At 43.8% G+C, this 24,859-nt stretch overlaps 1 protein-coding gene across 2 annotated transcripts in view; it reads right to left on the reverse strand.

Moving 5' to 3' along the window:
- The window catches only part of LOC126277921 (zinc finger CCCH domain-containing protein 13-like), a 963,772-nt gene that overhangs the window by 14,629 nt on the left and 924,284 nt on the right, over positions 1–24,859 (reverse strand). For both annotated transcript variants that reach the window (XM_049977490.1, XM_049977491.1), the window contains 2 exons: positions 20,648–20,821; positions 5,876–6,082 (listed from right to left, as the gene is read on the reverse strand). In XM_049977490.1, coding sequence (XP_049833447.1) covers positions 5,876–6,082; positions 20,648–20,821 — 381 coding nt within the window. The remainder of the gene's footprint in view (positions 1–5,875; positions 6,083–20,647; positions 20,822–24,859) is intronic.

Genomic DNA, 24,859 nt, shown 5'->3' on the forward strand with positions numbered 1-24,859 from the left:
GGATTCCAAGCAGCATTTAAACAAAATCTACCATCTCTTTATAAGGTTACTTGATAGTTTGATTTCAACAGCTTCCTTAACAACACTATCCCAATAGCTGGACCTGCACGCCAGAATCTCCGTGTCGTTATATTCCATAGGATGACCGGTGACAAGGCAATGTTCAGCAATAGCGGATTTGCTCGGCTGTTGTAAGCGTGTGTGACGCTTATGTTCAACACACCGGTCTTCCACAGTCCTGATTGTCTGACCAGTATATGACATGCCACAACTGCAAGGAATACGATAGACACCAGCCTTACGCAAACCAAGATCACCTTTTACGGACGCCAGCAGGGTATTAACCTCAGAAGGTGGTCGAAAAACACATTTCACACCATATTTCAGCAAAATACGCCAATCCTGTCGGAAATGATTCCTGCGTAAGGCCCCGTTGCACGGAAGGCTGATAGCGCAACGCACGTTTGATCTGCCTCTAGTGTTGACACTTGTTCTGTGTGTGGTGTTTTCTTTGTTTCTCCTCTGTGAATCGAGGTATTAAATTCAATTGCACATTGCTTCCTCCTTGCATTTGTGCCTTGAGAATGGCAAGGTGTGCTCCTTTCGAAATATCGGCGGTGGTCGACGACATCACCCGGCAGCAAACCCGAAATTTATTTGAACAACTTTCTTATTGGCACTTACAAGGGGAAGGCCTCAGACACAGCCAACCGATTCGTCTAAGATTTGGTAGGTCGCTTGTGTACAACCTAAAACGAAGGAATCTAAGATATTTTGGGTCAACACCTCCCCGTTTTTGAGAAAATCACCCCTAAACGTTATGACGAGCGATCGACTCGAAGTTAGCGGGATCGATAGATAATTGTAAATAGAGCATTTTTCATCACCACATATGTGGTCCGAAAACGCATACTTTTCCAGAAATCGAGGTAAGAAACTTTTACCACTGCAGCGTCTGTACCCACATGGTCAACGCTTTTCGCCGACAGCACCGATAGCGCAACGGCCAAGGTAACTGGCTGGGAATCTCTAAGGAACGTAGTGGATGTTTTTCTTTTGGTTTATATTTTTCCATATCTCAATTGATACGGATAGGAGGGTTAATAAGGTAAGTAAATCAACAAGGAATGATAATAAAGTAGGCAAATAAATTCCTCAAACCTCTTGGGTTAGTGAACAACTAAAATGTTACTCCAGGTCACTTTACAATGGCTCTTCCAGTCACTGTTACGTGTCCTCACTTTACTTCGAACAACTAGATGGATGGTACTTGTCATATAAACATTCGAAACAAATATACTCACGGCGCCAAGAACATCTAATGAATGCAATCTTTCTACAGCTACACTGTTCCTTCCCTATGATATGACGAAGAGGCAGCCGGAACAACATAACTCTCCCCGCGTGCATTCTATCCCGTGCCTCACTGTAAACAAGCGTCGCATGGCTGGCTATCCGTGATCCCTCCTGAGGAAGTCGCAGCACTTGGAGTTGTTTTCATGTGACAAGACTTAAAAGTTTAATACTTTACTAACTCACGGCGTTTGGGAAATTAGTTTGCCTACCTTATTATTATCATTCCTTATTGATTTACTTACCTTGTTAACCCTCCTATCCCTATCAATTGAGATATGGAAAAATACCAACGAGAAGAATAACATCCGCTAGGTTTCTTGGAGATTCGAACCCGGGTTTTCCGATTCCCAGCCAGTTACATTGGCCGTTGAGCTATTTTTTTTAATTTTTTTTATTAATCTCACATTGTTCGTTTATGTTCGTTGTATGTGCTCGAGACGGAAGTCGCAAGACACCTGTTTCAGTTCGCCGTTGATACATTAACTCAGTTTTTTTTTATTCTAGAGGGCAGCTAACCTCCTGATCGAACACGATGAGTTACCATGCCGGCGTAGCTATCGGCGCTGTCGGCGACAGGCGTTGACCATGTGGGTACAGACGCGGCAGTGGTAAAAGTTTTTACCTTGATTTCTGGAAAAGAATGCGTTTTCGGACCCCATACCTGCTGATGAAAAATGCTCTATTTACAATTATCTATCGATCCCGCCAATTTCGAGTTGATCGCTCATCATAACCTTTAGGGGTGATTTTCTCAAAAACGCGAGGGTGTTGACCAAAAATGTCTTAGATTCCTTCGTTTTAGATTGTACACAAGCGACCTGCCAAATCTGAGCCGAATCGGTTGGTCGTCTCTGAGGCCTTCCCATTGTTAGACCTAGTCAGTTTCCTGGTATGGCACTTAGAACGTTCTTGATAAATTACTTATTTCCTAATTTGTCTAATATTTTTCACATTGATGTGGCGGGCATTAAAATTCTGTGCTAGCAGAATAACTTCCTAATTTTTTGGATAGAAATAAGTTCATGGTGTGGCTTCCTGTAGTCATATCCTAGTTCATGAACCTCGGGCAACGTGTGAGTGGCCAAGTAAGTGGTCCCGACAGTCGGGATACCAGTTACTTTGGAATAAGGCTGGGTATCTCGGACATATTCTGAGTCGTGGTCACCTTTGTGCTCATACGGCAAAGACTACCAAATCCACCTGTTAGTCCCTTAACCGTTAGGGGTAATACCCAATGGGACTCAGGGCAAGTAAGGCTAGCAACCTACTTCCCTGATACTTTAAATATGATGCTGGAAACAATCGGAGCAAAATGCCTCGGACCTTTGGAGGTGACGGAGTCCCACCTCTAACTGACAAATCAGGGACTCATAAGATACGACTTGGCAAACAAATGGCAATGAGATGGGGAGCTATTAATATCAATGGGGGCTACTCTGGGAAGAAGGTAGAGCTGGTAGAGGCTGCAAGTAAGATGGGGCTGGACGTTTTAGCTGTTAGTGGCATTCGGGTAAGGGGTCAGAAAGAAGAGGAAGTGGGAGAATACAAGGTCTACCTGTCAGGAGTCAAAGCAGGAATAGCACAATGGGTTGTAGGGCTTTACATCAGGAAAGAAATGGAACCCAGCGTTGTTGCAATAAGGTATGTAAACGAACGAGTGATGTGGATAGATTTAACAGTGTCTAGCAAGAAAATTAGGATTGTGTCAGTATATTCTCATTGTGAAGGGACAGATCAAGATAAGATGGATAGTTTTTATGAGGCACTCAGTGATGTAGTTGTTAGAGTAAAGAACAAGGACAGTGTTCTGCTCATGGGTGATTTTAACGTCAGGATTGGAAATCGAACAGAAGGGTATGAAAAAGTTATGGGTAAATTTGGAGAGGATATGGAGGCCAACAGGAACGGGAAACAACTCTTGGATTTCTGTGCCAGTATGGGCTTAGTAATCACAAATTCCTTTTTTTAAACATAAGAACATTCACCGGTATACTTGGGAAGGCAGGGGAACCAGATCTGTCATTGACTATATAATAACAGATCAGGAATTCAGGAAGGCTGTGAGGGACACACGTGTATTTAGGGGATTCTTTGATGACACTGATCATTATTTAATCTGCAGTGAAATTGGGATTGTGAGGCCGAAACTGTAGGTGGTCAGGTCCATATGTAGGAGGATAAGAGTGGAGAAATTCACGATAAGGAAATCAGGCACAATTACATAACAGCGATCTCAGAAAGGTGCCAGGTAGTTGAATGTAGTCAATGTTGGAAAAGGAATGGGCAAGGTACAGGGACACAGTACTAGAAGTGGCTAAAGAATGTCTTGGAATAGTAGTGTGTAAAAGCAGGAAGAAGCAAACAGCTTGGTGAAATGACACAGTCAAGGCAGCTTGTAAAAGGAAAAAGAAGGCGTATCAAAAATGGCTACATACTAGAACTCAGGTAGACAGAGAAAGTTATGTTGAAGAAAGAAACAAAGCCAAACAGATAATTGCAGCATCCAAGAAGAAATCTTGGGAAGACTTTGGAAACAGGTTGGATACTATGGGTCAAGCTGCTGGAAAACCATTCTGGAATGTAATTAGCAGTCTTCAAAAGGGGGGTAAGAAGGAAATGACAAGTATTTTGGACAGGTCAGGAAAACTGCAGAAGAATCCTGTGGATGCCTTGGGCAGATGGAGGGAATATTTTGAAGAGTTGCTCAATGTAGGTGAAAATACAATCAGTAATGTTTCAGATTTCGAGGTAGAATGGGAGAGGAATGATGACCGAAATAGGATCACATTTGAGGAAGTGGAGAAAATGGTCAGTAGATTGCAGTGCAATAAAGCAGCTGGGGTGGATGAAATTAAGTCGGAACTCATCAAATAAAGTGGAATGTTAGGTCTTAAATGGCTACACAGGATATTCGAAAAGGCCTGGGAGTCGGCACAGGTTCCATCAGACTGGACAAAAGCATTAATCTCACCAATCTTTAAACATGGAAACAGAAAAGATTGTAACAATTACAGAGGTATCTCTTTAATCAGCGTTGTGGGTAAAATCTTCTCAGGTATTGTTGAAAGGAAAGTTCGAGTATTAGTTGAGGACCAATTGGATGAAAATCAGTGTGGGTTTAGGCCTCTTAGAGGTTGTCAGGACCAGATCTTTAGCTTACGGCAAATAATGGAGAAGTGTTATGAGTGGAACAGGGAATTGTATCTATGCTTTATAGATCTAGAAAGGCATATGACCGGGTTCCTAGGAGGACGTTATTGTCTGTTCTACGAGATTATGGAATAGGAGGCAAACTTTCGTAAGCAATTAAAGGTCTTTACATGGATAGTCAGGCAGCAGTTAGAGTTGACGGTAAATAGAGTTCATTGTTCTGAGTAGTTTCAGGGGTAAGACAAGGCTGCAACCTGTCTCCACTGTTGTTCATATTATTTATGGATCATATGTTGAAAACAATAGACTGGCTGGGTGAGATTAAAATATGTGAACACAAAATAAGCAGTCTTGCATATGCGGATGACTTAGTTGTGATGGCAGATTCGATTGAAAGTTTGCAAAGTAATGTTTCAGAGCTAGATAAGAAATGTAAGGACTATGGTATGAAGATTATCATCTCCAAAACGATAGTAATGTCAGTGGGAAAGAAATATAAACGGATTGAGTGCCAAATAGGAGGAACAAAGTTAGAACAGGTGGACGGTTTCAAGTACTTAGGGTGCATATTCTCACAGGATGGCAACATAGTGAAAGAACTGAAAGCGAGGTGTAGCAAAGCTAATGCAGTGAGCGCTCAGCTACGATCTACTTCCTTCTGCAAGAAGGAAGTCAGTACCAAGAATAAGCTATCTGTGCACCGTTCAATCTTTCGACCAACTTTGTTGTATGGGAGCGAAAGCTGGGTGGATTCAGGTTACCTTATCAACAAGGTTGAGGTTACGGATATGAAAGTAGCTAGAATGATTGCAGGTACTAGTAGATGGGAACAATGGCACGAGGGTGTCCACAATGGGGAAATCAAAGAAAAACTGGGAATGAACTCTGTAGATGTAGCAGTCAGGGCGAACAGGCTTAGATGGTGGGGTCATGTTACACGCATGGCAGAAGCAAGGTTACCCAAGAGACTCATGGGTTCAGCAGTAGAGGGTAGGAGGAGTCGGAGCAGACCAAGGAGAAGGCACCTGGATTCGGTTAAGAATGATTTTGAAGTAATAGGTTTAACATCAGAAGAGGCACCAATGTTAGCACTGAATAGGGGATCGTTGAGGAATTTTATAAGGGGGCTATGCTCCAGACTGAACGCTGAAAGGCATAATCAGTTTTAAATGATGATGATGATGATGATAAGTTAAGTACAAAAAGGGAAGCATGTTCTTTGATTGTTCTCCTGATAAATCTGCGATTTGGCTCGTAGATCGTTTTCCACTTCCATTCTTCAGGTGACAACTGCTTAACTTGTAAACTATCACGTCCCACGCAGGCAGGAGAGGATGTTTATAGAGTGCTCGCAGCTCGGCTACAGTACCTGCAGAGTCTTGCTGCTGGCCTGCAGCGCGCTGTTGGTCTTGTAGCGGCGGCTGAGAGGCGCCGCCGGCGGCGGGATGGAGATGACCGACTCGGCGTCCGTGTCGCCGAAGAAGCGCAGGCTCTTGCCGCCCCCGCCGGGGGTCGAGTGGTGCCGCGGCGACGTCTCGTCCTCCGTCACTCCGGCGTCCGTCGTCTCCATGTCAGACTGGCCGAGGGGGAGACAACAACGGTCACTCTCGCTCTATACTTACAACTCTATGAGAGGCACTCAAAAATTTTAAATTGTTACTTCGAAAAAAATTAATTAATTAATTTTTCATTTGAAACTTCCTGGCAGATTAAAACTGTCTGCCGGACCGAGACTCGAACTCGGGACCTTTGCCTTTCGCGGGCAAGGCAAAAGCCCCGAGTTCGAGTCTCGGCGCGGCACACAGTTTTAATCTGCCAGGAAGTTTCATATCAGCGCACACTCCGCTCCAGAGTGAAAATCTCATTCTGAAAACATCCCCTAGGCTGTGGCTAAGCCATGTCTCCGCAATATCCTTTCTTTCAGGACTGATAGTTCTGCAAGGTTCGCAGGAGAGCTTCTGTTAAGTTCGGAAGGTAAGAGACGAGGTACTGGCAGAAGTAAAGCTGTGAGGACGGGGCGTGTGTCGTGCTTGGTTAGCTCAATTCATAGAGCACTTGCCCGCGAAAGGCAAAGGTTCCGAGTTCGAGTCTCGGTCGGGCACACAGTTTTAATCTGCCAGGAAGTTTCATATCAGCGCACACTCCGCTGCAGAGTGACAATCTCATTCTGGAATTTTTCACTTGTTTGCAGGTTCATGTGTAGAGGCCTGGTACATACTAAAATCCTCGTGCAGCACTGCAGTAGCACACCGCTAAAAGGTGCACAGCCCTGGAGTATCGTGCGGTAATTCGTTTTCTGCTTTCGAAGGGAAACAACCCTAAAACCATTATGGCGAGTTTGTGGAAGTGTACGGCAACAAAGCACGCTTCTACGAGATGGGGCTATAACATAACGGGACTATTGCTGTAAAACATATTAAAAAAACGGATATATTCAGTTATTGTCACCCGCGATATACTCCCCTCCTCTATCCCTTCAACGCTCCACGCGTACTTCCCATTGATGGAAACAATGTTGGAAGCCTTCCTCTGCTAACTCCTTGACGACGCGTGCCTCTTGTAAGTAGGCTGTTTAGGTTTTCTTATTGGTAACGCCACATAGCGCTCGGTATGAAAAAATCACTGGCTGTGCCGTGTGCAGTCTGTGTTTAGTCTGCATTGTTGTCTGCCATTGTAGTGTTGGGCAGCGGCAGCTGGATGCTAACAGCGCGTAGCGTTGCGCAGTTGGAGGTGAGCCGCCAGCAGTGGTGGACGTGGGGAGAGAGATGGCGGAGTTTTGAAATTTGAAAGAATTGGTGTCATGAACTGCTATATATATTATGACTAGTGAGGTAAATACATTGTTTGTTCTCTATTAAAATCTTTCATTTGCTAACTATGCCTATCAGTAGTTAGTGCCTTCAGTAGTTTGAATCTTTTATTTAGCTGGCAGTAGTGGCGCTCGCTGTATTGCAGTAGCTTGAGTAACGAAGATTTTTGCGAGGTAAGTGATTTGTGAAACGTATAGCTTAATGCTAGTCAGGGCCATTCTTTCGTAGGGACTTTTGGAAGTCAGATTGCGTTGCGCTAAAAACTATTGTGTGTCAGTTTAAGCACAGTCGTGTATAAATTTTTCTAAGGGGACGTTTCACTCTTTTACTTTCACTGCTTCAGTGGACTGACATCTTGTTCCTTTTAATGCAGATTTGACCTTGGGGTATAGTTACATAGCATAGTGCTAGGTTAGGCCAATAAGGGGGGTGATCTAACACTGAGAGGCTATACTTCACTAGAAACCTTAACAAAAAATGTTCATATGTGTGTGAAATCTTATGGGACTTAACTACTAAGATCATCAGTCCCTAAGCTTACACACTACGTTAACCTAAATTATCCTGACTACAAACACGCACACCCATGCCCGAGGGAGGACTCGAACCTCCGCCGGGACCAGCAGCACAGTCCATGACTGCAGCGCCTGAGACCGCTCGGCTAATCCCGCGTGGCGAAGCCGAACAGACAATGCGGTATGAACCGGTGCGTTTGCCGAGTCCATGACCTTCCACAAATGGGGTCGTTTTTTTTCTTTCTTTCTTATTTTCTCACCGAATTGAGCAAGGATCGAAGGTAGTAATGCTGATTAACAGCGCGATCTTCAGGAATCCAGTGAAGATTGTAACGGGACATCCTCCTCTAAAATTACTTTTCCTCAACAGTAGTTGTCGATACCACTATTATTTTTCGAGTTTTTGACGGGTCAGTATTATCTCAGCGGCTTTTCTGAAAACTTCCATATAATTTTATGGTATGCTATACTTCAAGCCAAAAATTTGTGAAAAGGAATTATTTTATTTTGGATGTTATTATCGATATGTACAGTTAAACTTATTTTTCTTACAAACATTTGAAATTATTAATTATTTGACACACTTAAAATTTCTCTTATTAATTACGCAATCTAATACTGTTTACTATGTTTATTTCCGGATTCATTTATGAAATAATAATCGAAACTAATAGAAATTCATTTGTCAAGATAAATTGTAAACCCTTTGGAATATTGTTTATTTCCGTGGAGTGACACAGGTAAGCATGCTTCTGATGTGATCTAACGTATTTTTGCATTTTGTGCGAATAATGTAATTTCGGTTTTGTTAATGTGAAAAATCAAAAGACGGTATGATATACTGAAATGTGACAAAATATATTAACGTAATAATGAAAATTCCGCAACAACTATCTTCAAATTTATTTAGACCAATTCAACCATGAGGACCTAAAACGTGAGAATTTCAGCTTCATGAATCAGACCCTTAGACAAAAGGAACTGGTGCCAACTCTACGTGAAAAGATAAGTAAACTAGAAAGTTTACTGTAATCTTCGTTCCTCTAAAATCTTCATAAAAGACTAATGTGGACAATAACTGCAAATAGGAAAGAGAGGGGAGATTACAATATACACAATTCCGTGAATATCGAAAAAGACAGTCATCATCGCTTTGAATCATGGTTTCCTCATTCGAGCTCTTTTCGCTCTCGGTGTAGTTGGGTCCTTCCAGTGCATGGATTAGCACTTAGTATCTGGATCATAAGTGAAAAACCGAGATTTGACAACCACTCTTTCCAAGAAATTTAAATCAGTTTCATGGTTCTCAAAGTGTCAGCACAAACATTTTCACTAGCTTTTTTTTGTTCGATCCCCCTCCCCCCTACACACACACAGCTGTCATGTTAAATTGGTTATGTAAAATTTGCCTTACACATTGTTTGTCAATTCCTGCACTTTCAGCGAGCGATCGATTGAAAACAACCGACGACTAGATCGAATCAGATTATCTACTTTTTCGATATTTCCATTCATTTTTGATATTGAAGGGTGCCCCGGGCATGAGGCATCTTCAGCGCTTCTCGACCATCTTGGAAACGCTTGAGCCACTCAAACACTTGCGTACATAATGAACAGTCTTCGCTATACACTTCTTTTTGTAGAAGATAATTTCAGTAGCAGTTTCTCCAAGTTTCATGTAAAACTTCACAATTCGTGGCTCTATTACCACACTTAATATTTTTCTGGCAATTCTCATTGCCGCCCCAGTCTACTTCAAATTCCCCTTACACACGAACAGAATTGCCATGGCTTTCCATGTTCCGGAATAATGGTGGTGGCACTGAAAATTTGGATCGAGGAAGAAGGCGTGCCAGGGTAGCTCGTGCAGTTGTTTGACTCTGTGCCAAGGTGCTTAATGGCTAATGCAACAGCCTAGTAACCAGGAGACCCGGGGTCGAGTCCCGGCATTGGTACAAATTCTCTCTCGTCACTTCAGTCTACATACATAAAATCATATCTGTATGATACCAGTAGAATCTCTAAAATTTTATCATTTCATATGAAGTTAAAACATTCTTGAAAGTCTTGGAATCCTTGGGACCGATATTTATCCAGTACCAATATCGATAACAGGCAGAAATTGGCAAGATCCTCGATTCTCGGACTGAATAATTAATTAAGTTTTCCCTGAACCCTCAGTGCGTGAGTGCTACTCGCAACTGGGTACTTTTATTTTTCAGAGTGCCTTCTGGTAGCTCACACATCTCCAGCCACCCATCGGTTGTATGTGTGTCATCTGGTGACACAACACCGCGTTACAAAGATAGGATTTGCCAGCTGTGTGGAGAAAGTAGATGACAAAGAAAAACTGCAAGTTAAATGCTTTAGAGCTCCTTGCGCTCGCACAGTGTCTAATGAAAATCATTGATTCTGGAGAGCAAAACTGTCAGTTAAAGGGTTATGGAAACGGATGTACAGCTGTCATGCAATGGTTCCCTCCACTGGACACTGAAACTGACCATGGCAGCTGCCTTGGTGCTCCTACAGAGCAGCTTTTATATGTTGCACCAGTTTTCGACCTCTCCTTTCTCTCATATCTAACATCACCACAACAAGAACACAAACATTTCAAAAGCTTTTACGACGACTTCTTGCGCCAAAGTCGTCTGCATACTGCTGCAAGGGTCACTTCGCTCGCCTGATCGGTGTAATAAATGAAACAGGTTCTTACGTAATCCGTCGCGGTTGTACTGTCGTGCCGGAACGGGAGAAAGCCGTATCAAGCCACAGGCCCATCTGGCACCGTCGACTGAAGAGCAGTAACGACGTGGTTCCCGAATTCGTTGCTAAGTAAACTGATATGACGCCTCGCGACACTCACGTGACGCTGTAGCTAATTGTTCAGGGGACGAAAAGCAGCATGTGCGCGGTCTGTCGAAGGGAAAGCTGCTGCTGCATATGGCGCCTTGGCTAATAAAATGTCTGTATGTCAAAATCTACGGACATTATCACAATCGCTGACCATCGCCAAATTAGGTATCCGTAGTCGGCAAGGCCGACTTTCTCTCGCGGCAGGCGGGGGCGAAAGCGCAGTAACAACAGGCTCGCGGGCACTCGCTCTTTGTCCTGCGCTATGATCTGTGTCCAGACAGTGCGTTGAGTCCAGCCTGTAGTGGGTGCTATCAGAGGCGGTTTAGCCATGGAAGACATGCTACGGGCCCCCCTCTGTCTGAAGTCTCAGCCACAGTTCCCAACTTTCCGAGATAAATTCAAGGGCTAGCACTACTGAATTAAAATTAAGATCGTGTGGACGCAATTGTGCAGTATTTCTAAAGCACTGGATATAACAGGTGACTGAAATGAACTGGCGTGTACTTTCAAACTTATCAAGAATACACACGCCTCATTTCTACGCCATTAAACCAGACTTCACGTATTACAAATTGGCACAAGAGTCTTACCAGTGAAAAAATTCTCCTATTGGAGCTAAAAAGCGCTAATATGCTTCAGGTTTTAAAAAGGCTGTGACGGAAAAGTGGGATACAGCTGCCTCATTTTACCTTCCACATCACCTTCAACAAATTTTCACATTTTGGTATGCGAACAAATTCGCACTCTTTTTAGCATGCAAATGACGTATCATTCCCACAAGCTTCCCTAACTGTACCTCGCTCACATCCACTAGTCCATCGTTTCCATCCGCTGCCACTCGCCTGTTCTTAATTACTCATTCAGCCCAACTCAATGTCACTATCTCTTTGTTTATCTCGGTCACAGTCCGATGTCTCACAGAAACAGTCTCTTTCGTTCTACCCTAGTACTAATATCTCCTTCTTGTTAGTATCTCATTCATTGCTTCCAACTGCTGCTGTCTCTTCTCTCTCTCTAGGCCATTTCCAAGTATCTGGATATTTGTAGAACATACTACTGTCAAAAATCAGGGACGGCGCATTGTACAATACCAGTCTCTTGCGCATGTTGTATTTGAAGAGTGTCCACAGGCTTTGTACTTGTGAATGCAAATGACGTAGTGTTTAATGAAAACCTGCATCAGTAGTACCATCAATACGAGTACTCTCTACAAGATTAGAGTTGCTGAATGGAAGGTATGGTGAATTATGTCTTTTTTGTATACCATGAAATAAGTGACTCAGTTTTCGACAGCTGCAATAGGTATTACTCCAAGAACTGTTTTTGTTGCTTTTTGGCGGTTTAAAATTAAGTATCTTTCACATAAGAAAATACGGAGTACAGACAGAAAGGCATCTAATTTCCTGTGAACAATTTCTTGTTTTAAATTATATTTCAAATTATAATAGGAGTCCTTCGCATTCAAAATTAAAAGTGCATATTACTCTGTGAAACAACCATGGTATAGTTTTATGCATTGGTAGTCATTTGGCAAAATTTGGATCTATTTAACCTGCAAATGATCAACTGATTCAGGAGAAAGCTAATTTAGTTACGCAGTGTCTTTAGTATCAGTTTCATAAACTTGAAGTCTTCTACTTCGTTGTATATTCGACTGGCTGAGTGGCCTTAGGTTTTAAAGTACTTGATACGTGGGTGTACATATTTGATCCGCGTAAGACACAGTTTATTTCAAGTAAAAATTTAATACTATGGTACATACGAGGGGCGCTCAGTAAGAAATGCAACACCGTTTTTTTCTAGGCCAGTTTCGGTTGAAAAAATGCGAAATTTGTTGTGGTTCATCGTGAGATTTTCCCGTTTCAGTCCCTAAGTTTTATGAAGTTCCAATAAGTAGCGGCGCATACGTAGCCTTCAAAATGGCGTCTGTAACGAGATGCCCTAAAAGCAGAGAGCTGTCACTGAATTTCTTTTGGCGGAAAACTAGAGCATCGCATTTACAGGGTTGCCCATTGATAATGACCGGGCCAAATGTCTCACGAAATAAATACAAAGAACGAAACTCGTGTAACTTGAAGGGAGAAACCACATGGCGCTATGGTTGGCCCACTAGATGGTGCTGCCATAGGTCAAACGGATATCAACTGCGTTTTTTTTAAAATAGGAACCATCATTTTTATTGCATATTCGTGTAGTACGTAAAGAAATGTGAATAATTTAGTTGGACCACTTTTTTCGCTTTGTGATAGATGGCGCTGTAATAGTCGCAAACGTATAAGTACGTGGTAAACATTCCGCCAGTGCGGACGGTATTTGCTTCGTGATACATTACCCGGTTTAATATGGACCGTTTGCCAATTGCGGAAACGGTCGATATCGTGTTGATGTATGCAAAATGCTCAACGGGCGTGTGCTATGTATGCTGCTCGGTATCGTGGACGATATCATCCAAGTGTCCGGACCGTTCGCCGGATAGTTACGTTATTTAAGGAATCATGAAGTGTTCAGCCACATGTGAAACGTGAACCACGACCTGCAACAAATGATGATGCTGAAGTAGGTGTTTTAGCTGCTGTCGCGGCTAATCCGCACATCAGTAGCAGACAAATTGCGCGAGAATCGGGAATCTCAAAAACGTCGGTGTTGAGAATACTACATCAACATCGATTGCACCCGTACTATATTTCTATGTACCAGGAATTGCGTAGCGACGACTTTGAACGTCGTGTACAGCTCTGCCACTGGGCACATGAGAAATTGCGGGACGATGACAGATTTTTTGCACGCGTTCTATTTAGCGACGAAGCGTCATTCACCAACAGCCGTAACGTAAACCGGCATAATATGCACTATTGGGCAAAGTAAAATCCACGATGGCTTCGACAAGTGGAACATCAGCGACCTTGGCGGGTTAATGTATGGTGCGGTATTATGGGAGGAAGGATAATTGGCCCCCATTTTATTGATGGCAATCTAAATGGTGCTATGTATGCTGATTTCCTACGTAATGTTCTGCCGATTTTACGACAAGATGTTTCACTGCATGGCAGAATGACGATGTACTTCCAACATGATGAATGTCCGGTACATAGCTCAGTGCGGTTGGAAAGGTATTGAATAGCGTATTTCATAACAGGTGGATTGGTCGTCGAAGCACCATACCATGGCCCGCACGTTCACCAGGTCTGACGTCCCCGGATTTCTTTCTGTGGGGAAAGTTGAAGGATATTTGCTATCGTGATCCACTGTCAACGCCTGATAGCATGCGTCAGCGCATTGCCAATGCATGTCCGAACATTACGGAAAGCGAACTACTCGCTGTTGTGAGGAATGTCGTTACACATATTGGCAAATACATTGAGGTTGGCGGACATCATTTTAAGCATTTATGGCATTAATGTGGTATTTACAGGTAATCACGCTATAACAGCATGCGTTCTCAGAAATGATAAGTTCACAAAGGTACATGCATCACATTGGAACAACCGAAATAAAATGTTCAAACGTACCTACGTTCTGTATTTTAATTTAAAAAACCTACCTGTTACCAACTGTTCGTCTAAAATTGTGAGCGATATGTCTGTGACTGTAACAGCGCCATCTATCACAAAGCGAAAAAAGTGATCCAACTAAAACATTCATATTTCTTTACGTACTACACGAATATGTAATAAAAAATGGGGGTTCCCATTTTAAAAAAAAGGCAGTTTATATCCGTTTGACACATGGCAGCGCCATCTAGCGGGCCAACCATAGCGCCATCTGGTTTCCCCCTTCAAGCTAGACAAGTTTCGTTCTTTGTAGTTTTTTCGTTTGACGCTTATTTCGTGAGATATTTGGCCCGGTCACGATCAATGGACCATCCTGTATTTATAGGCACATGTCTACGGAGACCTGGCAGTGAACAAAAGCACGGCGAGTTCTCGGGTGAGGCATCGGTCATTATCGCAACAAGATCGCGAGAACCTGTCCGATCTCCCACGCGCCGGCCGCCCGCACACACCTGTGACTCCTGCAATTTTGGAACGTGTGGATACGCTCATTCGGGGTGACCGACGAATCAGAAACACCTCGCTGCACAACTGGGCGCGTCTGTTGGTAGTGATGACACACTCGTACACCAGCTGGGGTACTCGAAGGAGCGTGCAAGCTGGGTTCCACGCCGTCTGACGGAACATCATAAAGACCAACGAAGGACCATCTGGGCTTAATTGCTTGCGCTCTGTGAGGCTGATTGTGAGCCTTTTTCTGTCGAACATCGTGCAGGCGATGAAAAGCTGGTTAATCACAAAACGGCAATCCGTGAAGTGGTGCCACACAACCTCCCCTCCGAAGGAAAGGTCCAGAGTCCCAACTTCAGCCGGTACACACATGGCGACGGCGTTCTGGGACCCTGAAGGGGTTACGTTTGACGTTCTCCTTCGCGGTGCAACGATAAACTCTGGAGTGTATTGTGCTACCCACAAGAAACTGAAGAAAGGACTTCAGTGTGTTCGTCGCCACAAAAAAGCAAACGAACTTCTCCTTCTTCATAACAACGCAAGGCCTCTCGCATGTCTGCGCACCCGAGAGCAGCTCATAAAACTTCTTTGGACTGTTGTTCGTTATCCACGCTATTGCCGGGATCTCGCACCTTCCAACTTCCATCTGTTTGGCCCAATGAAGGATGCACTCCGCGCGGGAAGCAGAACGTGGATGATGGCGAGGTTACTGATGCAGTAAGACGTTGGCTCTAACGTCGACCATTGGAGTGGTGCCATGAGGGCATACAAGTCCTCCCAGCAAGGTGGCGTAAGTCCGTTGCATTAAACCTAAATTAGGTTGAAAATAGAGCTTTGTAGCCAAAAGTGTGGGCAATAATGTGGTGTATTGGAATCCTGAACAAAACCAACCTGCTTTCAGAAAAAAAGTGTTGCATTACTTATCGAATGCCTCTCGTACAATTTATATGATAGCAAACTTTTTCTAGAACTTTTCCCTCTCAACTATTTTCTTCGGAACTTGTGGACTAAGCTTATCTCCAACTGATTTTGGAATGTTTGTGTATTGGATGTGTCTTATAACTAGTGAAGGGTGTTATAAACTACACGAAGACCAGTCTCAAACCGAATTTTCCAGACCATGTATTTTTATTCTCATTGTCACCAAACAGGGCGTCTGGAACTGGAGTATTTGTTTGTATGTCTTATAGAAACTGCTGAAACACGATTTATATCAACTGTTCGCCCATCATTATTCGGCGTAATTTCACTTCTGGTCTCCCATTTAAGGTGGCTCGCATCAGAGGTGTGTCTCGCGCGAGTAAAACACCTGCTTGCGTCGACTTTTCAGGTCGGAAACTGCCGTCACGTGACCATACCCTCCCAGCTTCACGGAACACATGGTTGCGCGTGATCTTCGATTCTCAAACCAGCAGCTAACCAGTGTGCTACGATCCCCCAATCTCATATTGCTTGCTTATTCTTTCGGTTGCTTTCTTTGTTATATTTCGTTTATATTTCCGTTGTTTTATATTTAAGCTTTCAGACTTAATAAATCTTAATAGTTTTAACTTCGCTGGGATGAAGGTGTTTAGTAAACCACCTTTAATAGTGATGCAGAAGCCTAGAAAAATATGAGAGTTTGGTGTTATACATCAAACGCTAACAGAAAACTATTTATGAAATTTAAAGTTTTTAGTTGTTTTACACAGACAGTTATGCAACAGTAAAGTAATTTATGGTCATGGAGTAATAATTACATTTAAAATTTCTGTATAAATGTATTTAAAGTAATCCTCAATAAGCCAATAGCGTATGGTATGGTCTTATTGTATTAATTTTTGTTAGAAGCTTAAATACAGTAATACATTTCTCAGTACTTAATAGACAATGATAATTAATTTGACCATGTACGTTACAACAAATGATGACTATTGTTTAATCTCGAGGATATTTCTACAACGGGGTCATACGCCACAACTGACATTTCAGTTTACTCGCTAATTCGTTTATTGGATGTACCGTGTGGTTATAATTAAACTTTCCCAATATAACACGTTAACACGGAAACTAATTACAGTACGAGGACGAAACTTGGTAGAATTAATGTCAAGGTCATGGGGAAGAGGAGTAATGCAGAATCAGTACAATTGAAACCGTTTTAATGTGCTGCAGCGGTACACCATACCATTACATACCGGTACCACTACAAAAGGGGCTCAATATTGCGCCCAGCAATGTCCAGAAGATTCTGAAAGTGCAGGACTGTATTCTGCACAGCAGAACGAATTATGTCCGTAGGTATGCTGATTACCTCCCTTGATGTGCTGCGCTTCAGATTAGCGCATGTGTTAATGTTCCACTGGTAAACCCTGTCCTACAAGTAGCTCCACAACCAGAAATCACAGGGAGTCGCCTCAGGTGATCGTGCTGGCCAGGTATTTGGAAACTATCGACTGATAATCCGACCGTTTCCAAAAGTGTTTAAGAGATGCAGGTGAACTTCACGACCGATGTGCGCTGGGGCCCATTTTACATGAAAACTGTTGAGTTCAATGCGCGTCTCTCCTGTAGGTCGGGTATGACATGATGGCGAAGCATATCGCAGTAACGCTGCGCCAGTCATACTGCACGTCTTTTGTCCTTGAGCGGCAGCCTGTGCAAAATATAATGGGCCAATGATGAACGTAGCCGTGAAGCCACACCATTCGGTGACACGTTCACCATACAGAGGAACTTCATATACAGCGACTGGAGGTGAAGATCCCCAATTCTGTGTGTTCAGCTCACCTGTCAACGACATATGAGCGTCGCCTGTCCATAGGATGATCAAAGACCAGCCCTCGAAGTCGGCACGTCGTTGTACGTCGTGTGGTGCAGGCTGCTGTACTACACGGATCTTGTACGGATACCATTTGGGAATGTTTCTTAACACCTTCCGAACAGTGGACAAGGGATGTTCAACTGTCGTGACACTGCACGTGCACTGCCTGACGATCGGGAATTGCATGCAGCGTTGTCTGCCATAGCAACGGCGATTTCATCAACCACTTGTGGTGCAACCGGTCGTCGATTTCTTCCCCCAATGACGCCCAGTTCTCCAGTTGATTCGAACGTCATCATGCTCCGCTCAGCAAGTGGAGAAAGAGAACGCTACTGCAATCCTTTCAGCTGCCGATATTCTCGAAGTGCAGCTGCAGCATTACTGTTGTTTTGACAACAGAGCTTCACCAGTAATGCCCTGCCCCTTTTGCCCAAGCTCATGCCGACATGTCAACAAGTACATTGTGACTGGTCGCATGTGTAAGACTGTGCATCGCGAAGACTGAAACGATACCTGGTGGCCATAGTTGTAACTGGACGGTGGCGCTGCGACGCATGGAAATCATGCACCCCATACTCTGGCCATTAATACTACCAAGTTAGGTACTCGTGTGGTAATTAGTTTCCGTATTATAATGTGTTAAATAGGGAAAGTTTAGTTATAACCACCCAGTGGATAAATGAGGGATCAAAACGAGGGAAAGTACATGCATTTTAGACCTCCGAGTATGCAATTGTATACCAGTCGAGAGTGAAGTTCGGCGTTAGCTGCTCTTCAGTCGTTGCAGCCAGATGCATATAGCAGCTAGTCACGTGACATCGCTGAGCCATTCTGCGGCTCGAGTTAGTGAGGTGTGTAGGTTTCTGCCAAGAGTATCGTTTAGTTGCCATGGTTGTGTTGTTTGTCTTCTTCTCGTGTTCACTGGCTCCACTCGGTTTCGTAAGCGTTGCCTGTCCGCTAGTGGCAGCAGCGGCGTTTATCGATACGTAGTTCTACTGCCCTATCTTTGGGGCGACCTACTGCTTCTTCCGTGTGGTGTGAGTGTGGAGGCGTTGGGGACGCAAGAGTAGCGAGGTCCGCGCAGAGCGACAACACGTCGGGACCGCTGGCGGCGTGTATGGACTGCCGGATCGAAGGGCAGTGGTCACGAGGGTGCACGACCCCGTCGAAACGGGATCCTGCATATTTAAGTTGAGTGCATTGCTATTCGCGTTGAGTGCATTTGCACTGAAGTAGAGAAACCTCCACCATTGTGAAATCTCGCGATTCTCCAGCGACTTGGGTTAGTGTTGCTGCTCGTAGTGTCGCCGAGGCGAAAAGCAGCGAGTGGAGTACCTGGGGAAGGCGGATCTGATTAGCCTTCCTGAGCTCCTAATTCCTTTTTTCAGCTTCTTACGTTGTTGAGTTCAACCAGCGGTATTTTTCTGTCTTGTGGCCGCTAACGCTCCAGTTACCTGCCCTGGGGGTTTAGTGTGTGTAACGGTAGTGTACATTTCCTCGCCTTGGCGCCGCTGTCCGGTGAGGCGTGTAAGTTTGACAGCTTCCTGACTGTAGGTTGGGTGGCGTTCTTCTACCTCAGTGGTAGTCATTCCTTCTTGTTCTGGGCGCTCTAAGCACAGTATTCTACGGGCGGAGCCCAGACCGCTGGTTCCGGCATTGACGTAATATTATGTCTTGCATTTGTTTTGTTGGACGTCAGGTAACCTCAGCTCGTTAGAGAGCCACTAGTCCGAGTTACCATCTTGTGAACTGAATGCAACTCCAGGTGTGACCTACTCAGAGGTCGATTCCTGGAGCACCGTCTATCACTGGACTTTGTGTTTTATTTTATTATTAAGTTACTATCATTTGTCTCAACTGTTTGGTATTTTTTTGCCTGCCTGAGTAGCCGAGCGGTTCTAGTCGCTAGAGTCTGGAACCGCGCAACCGCTACGGTCGCAGGTTTGAATCCTGCCTCGGACATGGATGTGTGTGATGTCCTTAGGTTAGTTAGATTTAAGTAGTTCTAAGTCTAGGGGACTGATGACCTCAGATGTTAAGTCCCATAGTGCTTAGAGCCATTTGAAACATTTTTTTTAAAAATTAACTTTTGCTATGCCGTTCGCCGTATGACAGTATGTTTGTTAAGTGTTTTTTTTAATAATTGCCATTTTGGGCGTTAAAGGACTTCAGCCGCGATAATGGTTACTTGCCTTAAAATTGTGATTGCGACCACACTGGCTTGTCTTCAAAATTATTGGCCGTTTGGATTTTATGTATTTATTAAATTTTAAATAATTGCCATTTTTTGAGTTAAAGGCCTTCAGCCGTGATTGTGGTTACTTGCCTTAAAATTCCGATTGCGACCACATTGGCTTGTCTTCAAAATTTTTGGATGTCTGTATTTTATGTATTTGTTAAATTTTAAATTATTGGCATATTTCGCGTTAAAGGCCTTCAGCCGTGATTGTTGTTGTTGTTGTTGTTGTGATGTTCAGTCCTGAGACTTGTTTGATGCAGCTCTCCATGCTACTCTATCCTGTGCAAGCTTCTTCATCTCCCAGTACCTACTGCAACCTACATCCTTCTGAATCTGCTAAGTGTATTCATCTCTTGGTCTCCCTCTACGATTTTTACCCCCCACGCTGCCCTCCAACAGCAAATTGGTGATCCCTTGATGTGTCAGAACAGAACATGTCCTACCAATCGATCCGTTCTTCTAGTCAAGTTGTGCCACAAACTTCTCTTCTCTCCAATTCTATTCAATACGTCCTTATTAGTTACGTGATCTACCCATCTAATCTTCAGCATTCTTCTGTAGCACAACATTTCGAAAGCTTCTATTCTCTTCTTGCCTAAACTGTTTATCGACCACGTTTCACTTCCATACATGGCTACATTCCACACAAATACTTTCAGAAACGACTTCCTGACACTTAAATCTATAATCGATGTTAACAAATTTCTCTTCTTCAGAAACGCTTACGTGCCTTAAAATTCTGATTGCAACCTCATTGTTTTTTTTTTTTTTCAAAACTTATTTATTAAAGTAAATGTGTGAAATTGCAAGGAAAGCCAATAGTAATTGATTCGGGCTCCGTCCACAGTCGTAACCCAATCCTGCCTTCCTTTATTAGAGACGCCAACGCAGCGCGGGGAGGCGGTGCCCTCCCGACTCACCTTGTCGCGCGCGCGGCTCTTCTTGGTGAGCCTGTCGAGCGACTTGAACCAGCCGGCGTCCCTGTCTCTGTCTCTGTCCCTGGTGTGGCGCAGCACGGCGGGACTGGGGGTCGCCGCCGGACTGGGTGTAGCCAGCCGCTGCCTGCTGCCCGCCACCTGCTCCGACTTCAGCGTCTGAAATAGAACAGGGCCGCGGCGTTAGGCGCCTCTGTCTGCTCCACCACCTGGGCGCTGAACGAGGGCGTCAGCTGCCGAGGCCAGCCGAAACCTACCCAATGTAGCGCTGTGAGATTGTCATTCCTGCGAGAATCAAGCCCATTTTCCAACAGAGTCCCACAGGACGACTCAGACAAAATTTCCAGTTGGTGTGATGAATGGCAGCTGGTCCTAAATGTGCAAGAATGTAAGGTAATGCGGATGAGTCGGAAGAACAAACATGCAATGTTCGGATACAGTATTAGTAGTGTCCTGCTTGACACAGCCAAGTCGTTTAAATATCTGGGCGTAGCGTTGCAAAGCGGTATGAGGTGGAACGAGCATGTGAGGACTATGGGTCGACTTGGATTTATTGGGAGAATTTCAGTGAAGTGTGTTTCACCTGTAAAGAGGCCCGAGTTCGATTCCCGGCTGGGTCGGAGATTTGTGTTGTCTTCAACATCATCATATCATCCCACCCGGCGATCAGTCTACCCGTCGGGAGGTCCTAGCCGCACATCTCTTTATTTTCTCCTGTAAAGGAGACCGCATACAGGACGTCGGTGCGACTTATTCTTGAATACTGCTCGAGTGTCTGGGATCCGTACCAGGTCGGATTGAAGGAAGACATCGAAGCAATTCAGATGCGAGCTCTGCTAGATATGTTACCGGTAGGTTCGAACTACACGTAAGGGTTATGGAGACGCTTTGCGAACTCAGGTGGGACTCCTTCGAGGGAAACATACGTTCTTTTCGAGAAACCCTACTGAGAAAATTGAGAGAATCGGCTTTTGAAACTAACTGCAGAACGATTCTGCTGCCGCCAACATACATCCAAAGAAGAGCGACGCGTTTCGTCACAGGGTTATTTGGTAAGCGTGATAGCATTACGGAAATGTTTAGCAAGCTCAAGTGGCAGAGTCTGCAAGAGAGGCGCTCTGCATCGCGGTGTAGCTTGCTGTCCAGGTTTCGAGAGGGTGCGTTTCTGGATGAGCTATCGAATATATTGCTTCCCCCTACTTATACCTCCCGAGGAGATCTAGAATGTAAAATTATACAGATTCGAGCGCGCACGGAGACTTTCCAGCAGTCGTTCTTCCCGCGAACCATACGCGACTGGAACGGGAAAGAGATGTAATGACAGTGGCACGTAAAGTTCCCTCCGTCACACATTGTTGGGTGGCTTGCGGAATATAAATGTAGATGTAGACATCGCTCGTAAGAACCACGAAAATAAGATACAAGAAATTAGAGCTCATACGGAGACGTAAAGACAGTCGTTTTTCGCTCGCTCTATTTACGAGCGGAGCAGAAAAGGAAATGATTAGTAGTGGTACAGAGTACCTTCTGCCACGCACCATACGGTGGCTTGCGGAGTATCTGTGTACATGTAGATGTACACGTATGAGCCAACGAACTTTGTCCAGCGTGTCTAATAAGGACGTATCAAGGGAGAGGAAGGGGAATGCAACTGCCCCTTGTCGTGTAACTAGAGTTGTGTTCTACCAACACTACGGAACTGTAGTTTTGATTGGTTGGTTTGGGGGAGGAGACCAAACAGCGAGGTCATCCGTCCCGAAGGGAAGGATGGGGAACGAAGTCGGCCGTGTCCTTTCAAAGGAATCATCCCGGCAGTTGCCTGAAGCGATTTAGGGACACCACAGAAAACCTAAATGTGGATGGCTGGACGCGGGTTTGAACCGTCGTCCTCCCGAATGCGAGTCCAGTGTGCTAACCACTGCGCCACCTCGCCCGGTGGTAGTTTTGGTACACTACATAAATGTCGTAGTAAACGGCAGGATTGTTGGTAGAACTGATAGGGAAAGTAACGTAAATGAATCTTTAAGAAATAAAATGGGAGTCGACGATTTCCCTATTTTTGCGTTGTTTGTTTTGCACATAATCAGAACCGCACATCATTCAGTGTCAGTCCATCGTGTATTTTGTATCCTTATACGATATAAGTGTTCACTCTGCATATATACAATATAAATCACATTTTATAAGTAATAAAAGGTGATGCTGAGAGAATTAGATTAGGAAATGAGACACTTAAAGTAGTAAAGGAGTTTTGCTATTTAGGAAGTAAAATAACTGATGATGGTCGAAGTAGAGAGGATATAAAATGTAGACTGGCAATGGCAAGGAAAGCGTTTCTGAAGAAGAGAAATTTGTTAACATCGAGTATAGATTTATGTATCAGGAAGTCGTTTCTGAAAGTATTTGTTTGGAATGTAGCCATGTATGGAAGTGAAACATGGACGATATCTGGTTTGGACAAGAAGAGAATAGAAGCTTTCGAAATGTGGTGCTACAGAAGAATACTGAAGATAAGGTGGATAGATCACGTAACTAATGAGGAGGTATTGAATATGATTGGGGAGAAGAGAAGTTTGTGGCACAACTTGACTAGAAGGAGGGATCGGTTGGTAGGACATGTTTTGAGGCATCAAGGGATCACAAATTTAGCGTTGGAGGGCAGCGTGGAGGGTAAAAATCGTAGAGGGAGACCGAGAGATGAGTACACTAAGCAGATTCAAAAGGATGTAGGTTGCAGTAGGTACTGGGAGATGAAGCAGCTTGCACAGGATAGAGTAGCATGGAGAGCTGCATCAAACCAGTCTCAGGACTGAAGACAACAACAACAACAAGTAATAAACATTAATTGATGGTGTAACTTCCCCACTTTTATGTAACCAAAGCAATTACTTCAGATCCAAGTACTGTTTACATGCGAAAATATACAAAAAATATAGTTGTTGTTGTTATTCTGTACTCAGTACAATGTTCTTCATCATGATGAAAGGCAAGAGTTTCCTTGTCTTATTGGTAAATGCGAAAGCTGTTTACGAATAACAGAAACATCTTTTATGTACGTTCGACGAAGTATTGTAACGATCTTTGATTTTTTTTTTTGCTACCTTTTTGTCAAGGAAATTGCGTTTTCCAGCGATATACAATAAATCTGTATTGTTTTCTTTTCTTAGTACAACATCCCTCAGTTTCATGTTACAAAACAACAATTTTCTAATAAAAACCTAAATTAAACATGGATAATTTCAATTTTGCTGTAAATACTGTTTATTCTTAAGTAACAGACAGGAGCATAACGATCTAGAAAACAATGATCCTTAGGTTACCCCCTTTTTATATATCCTCACTCAGTTTCTAGACTGTTCACCACGTCCAGTTTTTAGAGGAATCTAATAAAACACTGATCGCATAAAAAAAAGTCTATGGTTATGCGCTATCGCCCGATTGGTATGCAATGCACCCAATGGACAGGTAACATTGGTACGACTTTAACTGGCCAAAGCTACTAGGAAAAGTATCGTAGTCTTCGCTTCCTTATGGTAGTATAGGAAAGCCGCCGGTAGTTTCACATCTCTAGATGTAACAGAATACTAGATGCTGTCACATCGATATTCTTACCATCCTAGCGAATATGGGTGATAAAAAAAATGACTCTGAGCACTATGGGACTTAACAGCTGAGGTCATCAGTCCCCTAGAACTTAGAAGTAATTAAACCTAACTAACCTAAGGACATCACATACATCCATGCCCGAGGCAAGATTCGAACCTACGACCGTAGCAGTCGCACGGCTCCGGACTGCGCGCCTAGAACCGCGAGACCACCGCGGCCGGCATATGGGTGATAAGATGAAGTAATTACAGTTAACGCATGTTATGTCGGTTGGTTTAAGATTTTATGCACTGTTTTTTCTCTTGGAATTTTTTTACAAGGAAGATCCTACCGACGACTGTTGCTAACCTCTGAGTTTCTAATTGCAATTACATGTAAAATTTAACAACTTTATGCGTCTAATGAAAATGTAATTATACAATGTCAACTCAGTAGTTCAACTTTCGGGTATCAGCTCTCATGATTGGAGGACACCCTATGGCATTGGACGTTCACTCGTCCAGGAACGATTCCCGCTTTCGCATTGAGTGGAAAAACAAGAGCCGCGCGAGATTAGCCGAGCGGTCTGAGGCGCTGCAGTCATGGACTGCG

The sequence above is a fragment of the Schistocerca gregaria genome, chromosome 6, assembly GCF_023897955.1.
Source record: "Schistocerca gregaria isolate iqSchGreg1 chromosome 6, iqSchGreg1.2, whole genome shotgun sequence".
In the NCBI taxonomy this organism is placed as follows: domain Eukaryota; kingdom Metazoa; phylum Arthropoda; class Insecta; order Orthoptera; family Acrididae; genus Schistocerca; species Schistocerca gregaria.